General features: G+C 37.4%; 1 protein-coding gene across 1 annotated transcript; it reads left to right on the forward strand.

Annotated features, from left to right (window-relative positions):
* On the forward strand, positions 1–16169 carry GSR (glutathione-disulfide reductase). Its single transcript, XM_072405412.1, has 13 exons — positions 1–447; positions 2947–2973; positions 5045–5133; positions 6702–6771; positions 7555–7702; positions 8768–8822; positions 9906–10005; positions 10362–10448; positions 11287–11445; positions 11943–12054; positions 13654–13785; positions 14371–14504; positions 15743–16169. The coding sequence occupies exons 1-13, from the start codon at positions 19–21 to the stop codon at positions 15890–15892; spliced, it is 1692 nt and encodes a 563-aa protein (XP_072261513.1). The 5' UTR covers positions 1–18; the 3' UTR covers positions 15893–16169.
* Positions 16170–17668: the final 1499 nt, after the last annotated feature.

Consider the following 17668-nt stretch of genomic DNA (forward strand, 5'->3'; position numbering starts at 1 on the left):
ACACCCAGCTTCCGCGTTATGGCATTAAAAGGCCTCGGCACGGCCACCCTGCTGCACCGCCTGCCCGCCCCTATCACCTACCTGTGCCGGGCAGTGTACACAACAACCAGGCCGCCCTCCTCTACCAGCACCCAGCCCTATACAAGCCGTACAACACTTCCCTTCCCCGCACACAACTTCTCTAAACACCGCCCGGCACCGCCATCCCTGCTCGGAGCTCCTAGCTGCAGGACTGTCACCATGTCCAGAGCTGTGTCCGCCCCCCGGGGGGGAGATGTGCAAGACCCGGGACCACCGTGCGGAAATCACCCCGGGAGGCCAGCACACTGCTCCTTCGATTACCTGGTGATCGGCGGGGGATCGGGGGGGCTGGCCAGTGCCCGGAGGGCGGCGGAGCTCGGGGCCAGGGCGGCCGTGATGGAGAGCAACAAGCTGGGGGGCACCTGTGTGAGTATTACCGGGGGACCCTCCATACATTGTGTATACACAACATTATACAATCATCATATCTCCTGTACATTGGATATCATAGTGTATACATCTGTACAACCATCATCTCCTCCTATATACATTGTATATACAGGGGACATAACATTATTATTAATATTATTATTATTATTATTATACAACCATCATCTCCCATACATTGTATATACAGGGGGCACAACATTATACAACCATCATCTCCTATACATTGTAAATCATAGTGTATTCATCTGTACAACCATCATATGTACTATACATTGTATATACAGGGGACACAACATTATTATTATACAACCATTATCTCCCATACATTGTATATACAGGGGACACAACATTATACAACTATCATATCTCCTATACATTGTATATCATAGTGTAAACATCTGTACAACCATCATACGATATTCATCTCCTATAGATTGTACATAGATTTCCTATAATCCTCCTGTATCTCCCTGTATATGATGTTTCACCATTCCTGGGTATTTGTATTCACACATGGCATCAGTACCTAGGAGATGACCTGCCATGGCTGCTATGCTTAGTATTTCCCAGGTCTCTGATAGAAAAGTTTTGAGATGAGTTTTTAATTACACATTCTACAATACACTTTTTTTTATTTACATGAAAAATATCCTGACATTCCCTGAAAGATTTCTTGGTCATTGCAGGTCCTTGTGTTTCAGTGGCAGTGACTGATTCTGCACCAGGGAATGTCGGATTCACTGCTTTATAAATAGAGCCCATTGCATTTTTCTGACAGCAAAAAACGACAAATAATAATTTTTGTATTTTAGCACAACTATTTATCAAAATTGTATTATCTGAATGTTAGTGCAGACAAACACAATAACATCTCCAAGTATTCTGTCAAATATAAAAAAGACGAGGTTCAGTGGAATAAATAAATTTCATGTGTGACATAAAATTGGCTGAGGCTCCAAAAAGACGCCAGTCTGTGACATGTTTTACAGGTGACACCTTACTAACCCTTACAGGTTATCAGTGTGGGGTTATTGTACATATCAGACTGAGAAGCATTGCTCTCACCCTGGAATGTGTGGCCATACCTTCACTGCCCAATCTGTTTTTTAACTGTATTTGTATGTACTTTGGGGACCTTTACTTTTACTATTCACATTTTAGACATTTTTTTCTTTTTTCTTTTTTAAGCTTCATACACGTTTGATGATTGTTGCCCTGGACGAACAGTTGTACTTGTTTTGGGTAAAAACTTGACAAGTACAGCAGTTCCCCAATGTCATTCTTTAATCCACCATGGCGGGAATGATGAACAACCAATGTGCACACCTATGGAGGAGAGCATTCACCATTTGTGTGTTTGTTCCCAGCAACAATCATATGATGTCTATCTGACCCCTGTTTTAGCCTGGGCTTAGACTGGGGATTTTTGTAAGCAGATTTACCTCCCAAACCACTTGCAAAAAATGAATACCATAGACTGAATGGGTACAGCTTGAATTAGTATTGCTTGCTTTTACAGTGACTTGCAAGCACCTTGCAGTGACACGTGTTACTTCTCCCAGGCACCTAGTGTCTGATGGTAGGTGCCAGGGGGTGGTAACGCTGCAGTAAAAAATTACTATTGTGGACTTTTCCTAAACTTTATTGTTTTTATTAGGGGCAAAGAAGCCCCACAATGTAATAGCATATATGCAGTGACAGGTTCTCTTAACAACTCTTACTCCTTCTACAGACAATGCCTCCCCAACCAGATTAACAACAGACAATACTCAGTTGCTTGTTTTTTTCCAGACACACCAGCTAGATTCTGACAGCTCTGTACATACTGTCTTCTGGATTCATTGCTTCTAAGGAAGATAGATAAACAGATTTTTCTTATCTTTGCTTGGCTGTCCACTCTGGCATATATAAAGATGTCCTGGGCTCTTAGTGGGCATAGGTGAACAGAGGACAAATTTGTGTGGGTAGGAGTGGTTTAGTAGGGTGGTGGCTCCATTTCCAACTAACAGAAGTGTAGCAACCCAAGACACTCCTATTACACAACTATACAACATGCACACACAAGCCCGATGTGCCACAGAGAGCAGTAAAACTGAGGGAGGATCTACCTCTTCTCTATTCCAACCAAAACTGTACAAATAGTTTGGGGTGTTAAACTTTAAACCAGGAAGGCTACATTCAGTACAGTGGGGATGCTACCTTTTGGTTCCTGGAAAATCTTACAGGGAGTTGTTTGTAGCACATAACTAAATAAGCATGGTTCTCTCAGTGTGATTTAGTCTTAAATTAAAAACACAATAAATTACTGACTCATCTTTCAGTTATTAAGTATTCAGTTCTGGCATTGGGAGCCATATAAAAATACTGTTTCCTCCACCTTTCAAGCACCACTATTAGGGATATAGCAAAGTAGAGTATTTTTAATTTGTTCTTCATATTTAGGTGGCTAATTTTATTTTTTGTATTGTATTGTAGGTCAATGTTGGCTGTGTTCCAAAAAAGGTAAACTTATATATTTTCAACTATTTGTAAGTATTTCTTCACTCATAGAACATCTGCTGTATTATGCAAGCTCAGGAAAGCAAGAAAGTTAGGCCCCTTATACATGCGGGCATGCTAGATATATGTAGACCCTTTAGTATGTCAGACCAGCGAGAGAGACCTTTCTTCAGAGGAAGCTGGCAAGAAAGTTAGGTAATTAAAAATTCAAGCTATCGAGATAGCTAGTTATTGTATATATGCATTCCTACTTTAGAATCAGTCGGTACTGGAGCAATTTAACCTACAGTATATTTTTTAAAATGTGTGCAGAAAGCTCAGATGAAGCTCCAAGCACCTGACCCTGACCCAGATAATGCAGAATCACAATTCAAACCTCTAAGCTGCAGTGCTTTCCTATTATTTCCCCTTCCTATTTCACAGTTTAAGCTTTGGAAAGTTTGTAGAGAATGGGGATTGCTTGTGCTTATATATCAGATAACTCTGCTGATATAAACCACCACTTGAATGAAGCAATGGTCTTGTGAAATAGAGGAAGGACTAACTGCCTAAAGGAAACACATACTGAGAATATGTAGGGAAACACATACTGAGAATATGTAGGCAAACTTTATTACTGTTTGAGTGAAGCCTTGTAGAGAAGATTGATAATTATCACTCTAAACAATTGTTATTTTAAGAATGATCACCGTATAAGCAGCCTGTTATGTTCAGTGAGGGAGAAGGAAGAGTGGGAGGCTTTCCGCCTCAAGGAAGTATAATAATTCCCATTAGCAGTAATCCAGCATGATGGATTTATAACAACAACATGGGACTTTACTGATGTTTAATGTTCACCTGGGATGATCTCAAAAGATAAAATCCAGTGTCTTTATGAACCTTTACAGAGCTGGAATACAAACTCAAACTTTCCAATCTGATACTTATTTCAAGGTGTATTTACTTCTAAAGAGATACAGACACTGCATTAGAGTACAGGAAGTGAATCAAATGATTAGAATGAACCAGATACCCCCATTCAGATTGGAAACTGCCAGGAATGTAGCAATCTGTTACAAAGTTTCAGAAGTGGAGTTATACTTTATTGTCATACATACATCACTTTGGTAATCTCACCTCAGTATAAATTTGTTATAGAACTGATTCAGCAAAGTGCTGGAAATGTTCCAAAGTGATTTTAATCCACAATGACTTGAGAGCATCATTTAGATCCTGCAATATTAGGTCAATGTGCCTGATTTTGTGGCATCTCAATGTACTTCTGCATCAAATATGAGAACTCATCTGAACATTAGATACATTATCCACTGTCAGATGTTTTTTTTTCTGTTATGGTTGGTCATGTACAAATTATTATCATCAATAATCATACAGTCTGGGTAAACTCCCCACTTACAACAGCACTTTCAGTGCTGACACTTACAATATATGTATCCTGATTATGCACAAAGTCACCACGACTTCCTAGAAGAGTGGACAATTACCATCTTTCTCCAGTCTCTTAATCACCCTAATATCATAATTGATATCCATGGACATCCTTTGATTTTCTATGTTAAGAGAATTTCAGAATCCTTTTTCCAAGCTATAACCTCACGGTTTACTCAATATCACCAACTTATGACAACGGTTTTAATTGAGCCTGCATTCAGTCACCTCCAGAACTACCTACCTGAAGTCTAGTATGTCACTCTGGGAAGTTTATGTGGAACCTCATACAACTCTGTTCTTTCCTAACTGCCTCGGTTTTCACTGGTCTCATCTGGTATTCAAACCTACAATCCCCAGAGAAAGCCGGAATAGATGAATTGCGCTGGGAATCGTGATCCAGCTGTACTATAAACCGTAATACTATGTATCAAATTTTGGCAGTAGTAAGAGTTCATTTATGGACAATATACACGTATTAAAGAATTTTTGTAAATAGATTGTATCTATGTAACAATGTCTTACTTGTGTGAATTTAAATATATTAAGCATTAGCCAAAATCCCCTGCTTTCTCATCTCATTCTTTTCTACAAGTCTTGGTGATCTGTTTATTGTCATACTGAGAACATTGTGCCTAACCAACAGGTAATGTGGAATGCTGCCATTCACTCAGAGTACATACATGATCATGAGGACTATGGATTTCAGGTTTCAGATGTGAAATTTACCTGGAAGTAAGTAGAACATATTAGCAATATACATGGAAGAATAAACACGAGTACTTCTGCTGTCCTTTATGGTATAAATAGCTATGTCTACCTGCTAATATTTCTACTATTATTAATATTGTAAATAACACACATGTCTTCCTAATATACTTAACTTGGAGATCTATCTAAAATGAAAAGTTGTGTGTAAGATGTGAACATGTTGTTTTTACCTCTTGCTGTAATGTCTGGCATAAAACATGCTTGATGGATTCAAAAAAACGACAAATTATTTTACTTTAACAGAAACTTGACTTTGATGATGTAGTCATTCTTAGGCTTAGCCTATACTTCTTTTGGCACACTTCAAATATGGACACAAATGTAACACAATAGCTAACCTTTCAAAAAAATGTAATTAGGCAGTCTGCTTAAGTGCTTCAGCTTTGCTGAACTTTAATTCCAACACAGCATGCCACATTGGAATTAAACCAAAGCATCCTGATGTGACCATAGAGAATCAGTGGAGCACTGATTAAAAAATAATTTGCAGAAATGTGGCTGAAAAAAGACCAGTCATCTGGAAACGCAGTAAATCTTTCTGGGTTTGTGACAACATTTCTTCAGATTTTTTTCAATGTATGTACTGCCCTTCCAGCCACTTCACTTCTATACCTTGAAACATCTCCCCAAGCATTTCACCAACCAGCTCACATCTGACTCGCATACATTTAAGCATTTCACTGGTGTAGTGTTTTTCCAGCCAGCAGTGGCCACAGCCCCCTCCTGCAACGTGATAGGTAGCAGGTCTAAAATCCTGCACAATTACAGGGGAAGTAAGAGAGTGGGTAACTGCTCACTATAGCACACAGAACACTGCATTCATCTCTGTCCCCCACCACCGGCACAATACACTCCATACTCAAAAATCAACTCTGCTACACAAACGTTCTTTGGAATTGGCACACTTTTGCTTGTACAACCTTAAAGTGACCTAAACAGTGAACAGGGTAGCAAATGTCTTAAAGTACAAACACCGCATTTGTGTTGGGGACTTTATTGGTTAGAGCTCCAGGCAATGGCCCAGAACTGTTTATGTGCATCTCCCTGCTCCTGGTACAGAATAGGTGTGCCTATGCCTTTGTATGTATATGATATAAAACAGATTAAAAATCCAACAAGGACAATATGTCACTTTCAAATGTGCTGGTCCTAGTTCACAGGAGAAAAAATGACCCATTAGATGACTCAACTCTTTATCCTCATATTTAAGTATCTTTTTCTAATAAGCTGGTAAGACTGACAAATTGGGCATGACTTATTTAAAGCTCCCCGAAGCTGGAAAGGATACGCTTTCATCGGTGAAGCTGGGTGATCCAGCAAACCTGGAATGGATTTCTTAAAAGTCATTTGCTATTTGTTAGTAAATGTTTTTAGTCCTGGACCAGACCCATGCACATGCACACTACATTAACAGTTTTCCATTTGTTTCTTTAAAAGCCGAACTGCAGTCTCATCCACAGTTGTGTTTTTTATATAGGATATTTATAATTTGTTTTCTTCCTTTTATAATGTTTGATTTTTTTCTTTCTTAGAGCTATTAAAGACAAACGAGATGCTTATGTCAGCCGCCTAAATGATATCTATCAAAATAACCTTAACAAGGTATATTTCCCTCAAATACCAGCAGTGTCATTTGCATCTCAAGTATATTACATGCATGGCCCAGTTTCCTTTTATGTATCTATTCTAGGCATTTTTGGCAGTGGACTGGGTTCAGCATGACAGTCAAACTGGTCTGGGGTTATGCAGCCCCATATACATCAAGCTGCAATGCATTGTGTGTTCTTTATCTCATGGTTCGCATTGCATTTTATAGTACAGTAACTTTTGCGGGATCTGACCAGAAAGACCACCTCTCCTTTATCCACACAGATACACACACTAATTAACCCTGTATGCTCATAACCCTGCCACCAATTCACTGGTTGTCCTTCCTTGGACCTCTTTAGTAGGTACTATCAACCGTATACTGGAACAACCCCAGGTGACTGACCATGACATGTTCCCATGATTTGTCCCTTAGATCTTTACACTTGCAGATTTTCCTGCATGCTACACATAAATTATATCATTTGCCTTTACCATGACGTTGTAATGAGATAAAGGTATTTACTTCACTATTCAGTGGCTTTAATGCTTTAAGTGGTGTAAAATGATCTTGGACATCTGATACCAGAATACACCTACATCTGATATGCAGAATATAATGAATTTCCCTGTGCCTATTTTTGGGTATCTGTAAGCCAAACATCTACAAGACTCCAAAAGAGCTCCTGGAACAGTAGTTGGTGGGTTTGCTTCTGATACATATCAATTTAAATATATAAATATGTATAGGGAATTGTAGGCTTAAAAATAACATGTTGTTTCCTGTCTTTGGCACAGGCTCAGATAGAGATAATTCGAGGTTATGCAACATTTACATCAGACCCAGAGCCCACACTCGAAGTAAATGGTCGCAAGTACACAGCGCCTCACATCCTCATTGCCACAGGAGGCAAACCTACAATGCCAACAGATGAAGAGGTACCAGGTATGTACAGTATCTTCAATGAAGAGGGTAGTGGGGACGAGTAAATATGTGGCCATGTTCTGTAAACATTATGATCCTACTTTTAACTTTCTTAACCTCCCTAGCGGTTCATTTCTTTCCAGTTTTATATGTCTAAAAGCGGTACATTGTTTTTCATGAAAATTGATTTTACAATATAATATAGTATGAGTATAATAAAGTTTGAAACACAAAATTATTTAAAAACAATAAATTAAAAAATCTATATATTTAAAAAAAAAATGTAATTTAAAAAAAAAATACATATTATACTCATACTATTATATCTGCTGTAAAATAAATGTTCTTGAAAACAATTTACTGCTTTTTACACAAAAAATCCAATGTATTGCATTCAATACAGTTATTTTGTATTGAATGCAATACAAATGGATTTGGAATTTCCCGCCCCGCCCGGCCGGGACGTACACATGCACCGACGTCACCAGGAACTCCCCCGGTGACTCATTGGATGCAGAAGCAAGAAGAAGAAAGAAGACCCCGGCGGATCAGGTAAGCGCTCTATTTACTAACCTTCACTAGGTGTTCCAACCCCGAGTGTGACTCGGGGTTACCACTTGTAGCAACTTTTTTCTACCCCGAGTCACACTCGGGGTTACCGCTAGGGAGGTTAAGTTGCTATATCCAAAGTGAAACACAAATGACTTGTCACCAGACTAGCAACTACCAGGAGATCTCATCCAGCCCTGGAGATGCCACACTGAAAACATTGCAGTTCAAAGACACCTTAGATACCCCAACCTTAGATACCTGTCATCCACGTTAGGTGCCATCTGACTATAACACCTTTTAAATAAAGAACTTTGCAATGGATGCAAAGTAGGGGAAAATCTCCCTAGTGAGTTCACAGATCAGAAGAGGAAGCTCACAAGTTTTGCTACCATTCCCTGTTTAAATCTAAACTACAAAAAGAATAAATTCACATTTACAAAATACAAATGATAATCTATATTTATTATAACTGTAGTATTTTTGATTACATCACTGAAATGGTTTGTGACACTTTATTTTGTATTTACTTGAAAGGAGCAAGTTTGGGTATCACAAGTGATGGTTTTTTCGAACTTGAAGATCTGCCTAAGTAAGTATTTTCATTTAAATATAAACAAAATATTTACATTTATGTTGCTAATAATCACGTTTGGTCTTGGGAATACTGTAACTATAAACTATCTATTATTTTCTTGCACTTTCTGCTTTTTAAGACCAATAGCCATCACATATAAAAGACTGCTATGCTCTGCATGATTTGGTGGTTTCTCTAAGCTCATATTTTATAGACTCTAAATATTATTATTATTATTATTATTAATAAACAGGATTTATATAGCGCCAACATATTACGCAGCGCTGTACATTAAAAAGGGATTGAAAATGACAGACTAATACAGACAGTGATACAGGAGGAGAGGACCCTGCCCCGAAGAGCTTAGAAGAGCCAGCGAGAAGGATGTAACAATCTAGTAGGTGGGGGAATTTCACACACAATAGGATGGGCGATATGTAGTGGTGGGAAGTAATGAGGGTTTAGCAGACAGAAGAAGATGGGTAGGCAAGTTTGAAAAAATGAGTTTTGAGCGCTCTTTTAAATGAGCAGAAAGTAGATAACAGTGTTGTTAACAGTTAGATATATGTCAGGGGGGGATTTGGAATTTGAGGGGGGAATGATGAGGAGTTCTGTTTTATCCAGGTTGAGTTTCAGGAATCGGTCAGACATCCATGATGAGATGGCTGACAGGCAGCAAATATAGTGGGGGTTGTAGGCTGGGATGAAACAAGGAGACATACTCCAAGTTTTGGCTTCACAAATGGTGACTGACTAGATCCAAGCTTCCTCCTATGCAGAGTGCAGAAACATTCTGCTATATATACAGTAGGTTCTGAACTGTAGCAGCTAAAAGAAAGAGTTTATTTGCCAATATCTGATTTCTTTCTTTAAATGCTAGTAATAATGACTGGAGTTTTTTCTTTGCCTTGAGCTAGCTAAATATTTATTTCGCATCAGTTTAAGCAAATGTACCAAAAGTGGACAGGAGCCAATAATGGGCACTGTTGCTTGAAATGTTTGTGAATATTTGCATTTGTCCTTTTGTAACTAATAGAAAATGTCAGTAATATATACAGGTGCCAGGTTTACTCAGCATCTTCTCTGTTTCTGTTGTAGGCGAAGTGTTATTGTTGGTGCTGGTTACATTGCTGTGGAGATAGCTGGCATTCTTTCAGCTTTAGGATCCAGAGCTGCCCTACTAATTCGTCAGGACAAGGTAGAAATGATTAGCTCTCAAAATCAATTATTTGGAATGTGTATTCTGTGCAATATATCCTAAAGCCTTGTTATAATTAAACATGGCAATGAATTGTATTTTTACCTGTAATATTGCAAATATAGTTTTAGATATCTACATATATAGGAAAATTCCTAGATTACATTTACTAGCTGCTTACATATAAACTTGTAAAACATTTAGTAAAGTGGTTGTATTACTGCTAAATGTAACACTACTTATAATTTGTCCTGTTCAGTGTGGCACAGCTCAATTGTATTTCATTTATCTGAGTTTAGTAGAATGATGATTGTACTTTGCTAAACATGTTAATGTCATTTTTCATTTTATTAAAGGTACTGAGAACATTTGATTCCATGATAAGCACAAACTGCACAGAAGAACTTGAAAATGCAGGTATTGATGTCTGGAAATATGCAGAGGTAATTTAAAATACTGGATTTCTATAGTTTCTATTTTAATGTAATTGTTAAATGACTTCTCCAGCTTAAACCAGTAACTGTAATATTACAAATTTCCTTCGATACCACATGCAGTTATAGGCTTCTTTGGAAAGTTGTCCATTAACACTGTTACCTTCCCCATGCCAGGCAAAGTGAAAGTATCCTGCAAAGAGCACCCCCCATCTTTATATTCACCTTTCCTGGATTTTCTTCACACTTCTTCTTCCATATCTGACATGAATATCCAAAACTCCCTCTATTGCTAGTAGAAGGTTAGCCTTGATCAGACTGTTAGGTTTTACACCAGATGTCTAGTAGTCTATTTGCATATTATCAGCTTATTGCTGTAGAAATAATACTTTAAGATACTATTTAATAAATTTACATTACATTATATTGTGCTATTTTGACAGTATAGTCAATACTTATTCGGGGCTGGTGATTTAGATGGTTAGTTGGTGTTAGCACTGCAGGTATTTAAAGGCACTTCCTACCACAGGAAGTTGCCTGAGCAATCTCTGGCTTACCTGCATTACCCTGTGTTTAGTGATTCAAGGCTCTAGTGAAAACCGGGTAGCTGCTTAGTTACGCCCCTCTAGAGTTTACCTGGCCAGCGGCACAGTGAGTCCACACCTCGTTCATAACAGTTGGGATGTAATCATTGTGGTTACAGGGGCAGTGTTCAAAATTCTTTTCATTGTTTCTGTTTTTTGCTACTTATGAGTGGAAACCTACAAGTATTTAAAAAAACAGAATTTAGTAGGTATCCACATTTTTTCCTCTGCTGATGAAAACATTTGTGTTTTTGTTGCCATAGGTGAAATCTGTTAAAAAGACAGCTAATGGTCTAGAGATCAGTGTGCAGTGCTCTGTGCCAGGACGAAAGCCAACAGTGAGAACAATCCAAGATGTTGACTGCTTACTGTGGGCTATTGGAAGAGATCCCAACACAGAGGGTTTGAACCTGGAATCCTTGGTAAGGATTTAAGTATTGAAGCATGCAACACTGAAAACTGGTGTTTGTCGGTTCTTGGGCTTCATACACATGTCAAATGATTGTATACTAAGATAAATGATTGTGCTGATCTTGGCCAAAAAACTGACATGTGTACAGCATTTCTCTGACATTGTCCATCAATCTACCGTGGCAAAAGTGACATGAACGTTAAATTGGGAACGAACATTGTGCTTTGCGATGGAGGAGTGAACAGCGGGATCCTGTAACAGAACAGAATTATGTTATTATGTGTACAACTCTCATTCATTCATCTGTCATTGGAAATAATCACAAAAGATTGTTTCCAGCGACAATATTCTGACATATGTATGTAGCCTTATTCTCAAAGATAATACTTTTTACCATTTTATTTGTTTATGTGCTTTTTAATATTTTTTTTTTATTTTCAAATTATATAAGTTTTTATTAGTAGACCAGCTGTATTTGGTTCAATTCATGATTGTTGTACCTTACAGGGACTTCAGTTAGATGAGAAAGGTCACATTGTAGTGGATGAGTTCCAAAACACCAGCCGAAAAGGGATATATGCTGTAGGGGATGTCTGTGGAAGAGCACTGTTGACACCAGGTAATATTTTCTATTATATATATTGTCTTGTACTACTAATATAACACAGTGCTTTTATCATAGTGGTATATACAGTCATTTTTTTATAGTTTTAGAACAGTCCATGTGAAAGACAAATGTTGAGGAAAAAATCAAAGCTTGCAGATAACAATAACAAACAGGTGCCTAACTAATTGAATAGGCAGATTGGGGAACTTGAGAACTTGGGGCACTGGTCAGATAGCATGTTAATTGGCTCCTGACCATATGATTACTATAATAACAAATTGTAGTGATCACAGTGTTAAGACACTGCAATAGCAATGGAATAGCATAAGTTTAAACCAGAACCCATAAAACACATAGTTCAAATATTTTATAGTTTTCCTTGTTTATACACAATACAGGACAATACTTATGTTTAGCTAAGCTGTCATAATGCTCATACGTAAATGGCTACTTGTTCACAAATCAGCTATTTTCCCAGGAATATTACATATATGTGCTGGTTTTATGCCTAAATCATTATTTTTATTATTACAGCTGTTCTCTTTCCTTTTTCTTACCCTCTGGTGACCAATATTTAGAACATGTAGTTTCATGACCAATCATCATATCATTATATCAGTACTGCACCATGAAGCAGTAGGCAGTATCAGGTCAAACTTTTCAAACAAAGTGTCTAATATCAGCAAATACATTTTTTTCAAAAAACTCCATACCTGGGAAGTGTGTTAGTTAAAATTAGTACTCACAACCCACATTCAGTATGCCAAAAAATGTCTCTAAATGGCAAATGCCATACACGAAGCAGTGGAATGGTTAATCGATGCATATACTAATTAAAACATGATTCCAAACTTTGTATTTATAACTCAATGTTACACAATACATTCAAATAATGTCCTTTCAATTACACATTTGATGTGTATATTTGAAATCCTAATACAATATGGTATGAGGATACATATTCACTGGTTCAGTCTCTTCCACATCAGAATGAGCCATTGCAAACAAAAAGAAACCTTACCTGTCGGTCCGAATAGGAGTAATACTTTGTTTGCAATGGAATGTCTATGAACAATGAGAGATGCAAAAATGTGAGGACCAGTGTGCATGTAATATCACCAAACAGTTGTTAACGTATGTATGAACAAAATGAGTTTAGCTGGACACAACTAGTGACCTTAACACGCATTTTGTTCTGATCTTCTGTGTATAAAAAAATTACTGTTAGATTAGTTGTTATAATAGACCAAGCACAAAGAAATCTACAGCTAGATACGAAAGGTATGGATAAAGTTTTAGGTTTAGTGATTACACCGGAGAGATGGGTGTACTGATTCTCAGAGTCCCCATTTCTATACCAGCTGATGGATGAATTGTAATAGCAGTAGAGATCATCCCTGTCTTTCTTGCACTGACATACCTTGTTTCTGATTGGCCGCAAAAGAAAAAGGTACCGACTAGTACGAGTTTAGCTATCTAAGTTATAATTATGGAGGTTGTTAGTATATTATCTGTTTTGTTTTTGTTTTGTTTTTTTTTACTGTTGAGCTTTCAGTAGCATTGGCCCTCATAGCATATGTATAGCATTGTATCTTTGTCTTCCATTTTTAGTTGCCATAGCAGCTGGAAGAAGATTGGCTCAAAGATTATTCGAAGGTCAAGAAGATTCCAAGCTTGACTATAACAACATCCCAACAGTGGTCTTTAGCCATCCTCCAATAGGAACTGTGGGCCTTACAGAAGGTGAGAAATGTACATCTGAAAAGAAAATGATGTGTAGGAAAAAAGTGTATAGTGTATTACTATGTTGTATAAAAAAAAGCATGTAAAAAGAAACAGAATCTCTAATGACTTCATGGTAAAAGTTAGGTGATATTACAGGCAGTCTCTCCTAAATTCATCAAGCCAATCATCTTGAATCTTGAATGACACAATGCATTTAGATCTTGCAAATTTTTAACAAATCATAACAGACCATACACAAAGTAAAGGATGTGACCAGGTGCTGTTTTCAAAAAAGATAGAGATAGGCATACATGTGTTTATAAAGGAATACTGAAAGTAACCACAGTCTTGGACACAACAGTCATTGCAGAAAGGCTTCAAAAAGCAATCTTATATAGAGTGTCTGCTTGGTGCTCTGATCCAAACAGTGCCTGCAAAGGGGATAATGGGCCTGGGAGGAAGTCCAACAACACCCCATACAAATAATAAAGGGGAGTTGGCTAGTACATTACATTTAGAATAGAGAAGACAGAAATGATGGAATCTTTAAAATGTAAACCATAATCATGTAACATTTTTTTCCTGCTATTGAATTTTTTGTAGAGGAAGCAGTTAAGGCCAAGGGCAGAGAGAATGTCAAGATCTACACTACCTCTTTTTCCCCAATGTACCATGCTGTTACCAGGAGGAAAACAAAATGTGTCATGAAGCTGGTCTGTGTTGATAAAGAAGAAAAGGTGAGACCATTTAGGTTTCCTGAATTTATTAAATAGGTGTACTGGATAACGATACAATCAGCCCTGCTCCTGATCACTGTGTAGTATCATGGATTGGATTAACCTAGTGGTGCTGTTTAAAGATTCACTTGGTAATGCATGTTAAAAATGGGCTAAACAATAATCTGTGACTATGATCATACTAGGCAAAGTGACAGGATGTCTTTGATTAGGAACTACCAGCCTGCTGGTGCTCCCTCTTGGCCCCTGGGTAGATGGGTGTCAGAACAACTTGTGGGCTGTTCTGAATAGGCAAAATAACAGTCCCTAAACAGGAAAATATTCTATGTAAGCACTATATTTCCATATACAATTACAGGAATACAAATGTATTCTATTTCAGAAGAGACCTAGCATGCAGTTTTTTAGACCACTATTTTATTTCTGGTAGCCTGCTTAGGTCCCCTTTTTAAAAGGGTTATATTGTGTTATTATACAGTATGTGTTCTTTTTTTCAGATTAGCACATTTCACTTTTCCAAATGTATAATATGTAAATTGGCTTAATGATTGTATACTGCAAATGAAAAGGACCAAAATAGCACATCTCTCAGTTTTAAGTTTCTCTAGGGGAAGAAATCTATATTTGCTAACATTCCACTGTTAGCATTACCCCCTTTCCCATCACCCATTAGCAACATTACCCCCTAATCCCATCACCCATTAACAGACGCCACATTATTATTTTAGATAGAAAACCCACAGTGATATTATTGTCTGTTTAACTAATAAATTGTTGTTTTTACCTATTTTTTATTATACTCCATCTGTAATATGAGAGCAATTTGCAGAGATCTGGGGCCCCAGCAAGCAAAAGTTATGTTATGTTAAACGTGACCCAGCACAGTATGAAGAAATGCATTCTTGGACTTCTCCTGTGGCTTTCCCTTATGTCACCTGTGATTTAGGAAAAGCCACTGATTGTAGAGATCACCTTCTGATCTGATATCTGCAGAAGGGAGTAGAGATGGGAGGAAGGTTTAAACCTGGAACCAAATTATGTACAAGTATTATTGTCTCTTCAGCTTTTAACCCTTTAACCACTATTCTATAATGTTTATTTGATGCTTAGAAGAGTGTTCTGGAATGCTGAGTTTTTGATTTGCTGTGTAACATACCATATATAAAAATGGGAATACTTAACACAAATTGGGATTAAAAAAATGTATTTTGCCTAAAGTCTGCAATTTTATTTTCCAGGTGGTTGGTTTGCACATGCAAGGACTCGGGTGTGATGAGATGTTGCAAGGGTTTGCTGTAGCCATCAAAATGGGAGCTACCAAAAAAGACTTTGATAACACTGTTGCCATTCACCCCACCTCTTCAGAGGAACTGGTTACTCTACGCTGAAGATTTGTTTTGTTGTTTGGCGATAAAAATATATTTTCCCACTAGCACTACCACATCTTCTTGGAACAGCCTCCTACAGATCACTCCATCCTTATTTTTAAATCTGTTTCTTTCTGTCATAGTCTTTTGCAGCTCATAATAATTGCCTCCATGAAATTTCTGGACATAGTATTTTGGATCAAACTTAATGCATTCCTACCAAATATTACACAACTAGGGATACCAAATCTGTTGTATTTAATGAATCCAAAAAATAAATAATGCTACCATAAGTTAATATGTTTTTCTTTATTGCTTATTATATGGTAATTTAATGTGGCTGGCTTTAATTTCAGCTCTATCACTTCTAATTTCTCAGCATTAGTACCGTTGCCTCTCTGCCGGGCTTGTATCTGTAAAACCATCCTATTTGAAAACACTTGATTTTATTTCCTGCCGTTTTGTCCTATGATCAGCTACACTACTGATGTTATATGCTTGCATGTTTTCACGATTCTGCTAAATGCTGCTGTATGATTTTAAAAATGCTTATTTCTTTATGTTGTACTGGGTTATTGAGAGAAGCCCATTGTAAAATAAACTAGAGGAAAGTAGAACAAGTATTTCTAAAAACAAGTGCCAAGTCTAGTTTTGCTTGATAAGTTGACTTCTTGTAGCTTTGTAAAGATTTGGAGATAAGTAACATAAGAACAAAAAACTTTGAGAAGAACCAAGTAGTTGAAAAGATAGGGAATTGCTAAAATAGTAATTTCTTGATCTTTTTACTGTATAATAAAAAGATGTCACTTGTTGTGAAGCCTCATAAAGAGGTTTAATGAGCAATTAGAAGCTCATGCTACATTTGCACTAAAAAATTGAAGCATTGCGATAGGTGTTGTGACTTGGGGTGTTGTGTGGGTGGGTTTCTGAGACTCATGTAATGAGTGACATCCACAGTCATTTGTTTAAAAGGCCCCTAATCTGACATACTTCAGTAGCGTCAAACTGCATCTGTGCAGCAAAAAAGCAAGAGAATGGAAGGAACGGTATGAGTTTGAAAGGAACCCCAAAACGATGACAAAAGCAAGCAGTGAGGGTGCTTTCGCTGCAACACACATTATCACGTGACTAAATGGATCCACAAGGCATATGTATGTGATAATGGTTTAAAAAGCTAAAATTTACAGGGGGCCTAAAAGTCACACAATAGAGTCAAAACAGTCATAGTCATGTTTATAAATATGTCACCTTAAACCATGGAACCATAAATGTTCAGATCAGATAATCCAAACATGAATGACATGTTAATAATTGGATTAGGTTGATTGGACTACCTAAAAGTGTATGCCTTGAAAAAAATTGCTTTTGATTAGTACTTCTGTAACTAGATTTTTTCAGTAAGAGCAAGGAGGAGCTGTATAACTGAATCTTTCTTGTGTCGGGTCAAAAAGCCACATGGTTAACAGGGCATGTTAATAGTTTTCCACCTAAACTAGCACAAGTGTAAATAAAGTAGGCTGAAAAAGTTAAGACAAGTGGCAAAGTTATGTGGTAAGGAATTATCAAGCCTGACTAAGCTGACCTCTGTCACTTCCCTCTAAAGAATGATCTGCATGTTCAAGTTTCAGCTGTTGCAAAGCAAAGGAGCCTACAGCATGGATCCCATTTTCAATCATCCATATTAAATTTTTCTTTATGCACTATATGGTCAAACATGTATATATGTAGTTTTTCCAGTGTAGGTTGCTAATAATACTACAGCATACAAAGGCATTTAGGAAAACTGTTCATTTTCTG

The sequence above is a fragment of the Pyxicephalus adspersus genome, chromosome 3 (assembly GCF_032062135.1).
Source record: "Pyxicephalus adspersus chromosome 3, UCB_Pads_2.0, whole genome shotgun sequence".
NCBI lineage: Eukaryota > Metazoa > Chordata > Amphibia > Anura > Pyxicephalidae > Pyxicephalus > Pyxicephalus adspersus.

Coding starts and splice junctions, on each gene's coding strand:
- GSR (XM_072405412.1), top strand. CDS start 19: ATGGCATTAAAAGGCCTCGGCACGGCCACCCTGCTGCACCGCCTGCCC. Junction 5,134..6,701: donor GATGTGAAATTTACCTGGAA/GTAAGTAGAACA, acceptor TTTCTTTCTTAG/AGCTATTAAAGACAAACGAG. Junction 11,446..11,942: donor GTTTGAACCTGGAATCCTTG/GTAAGGATTTAA, acceptor TGTACCTTACAG/GGACTTCAGTTAGATGAGAA.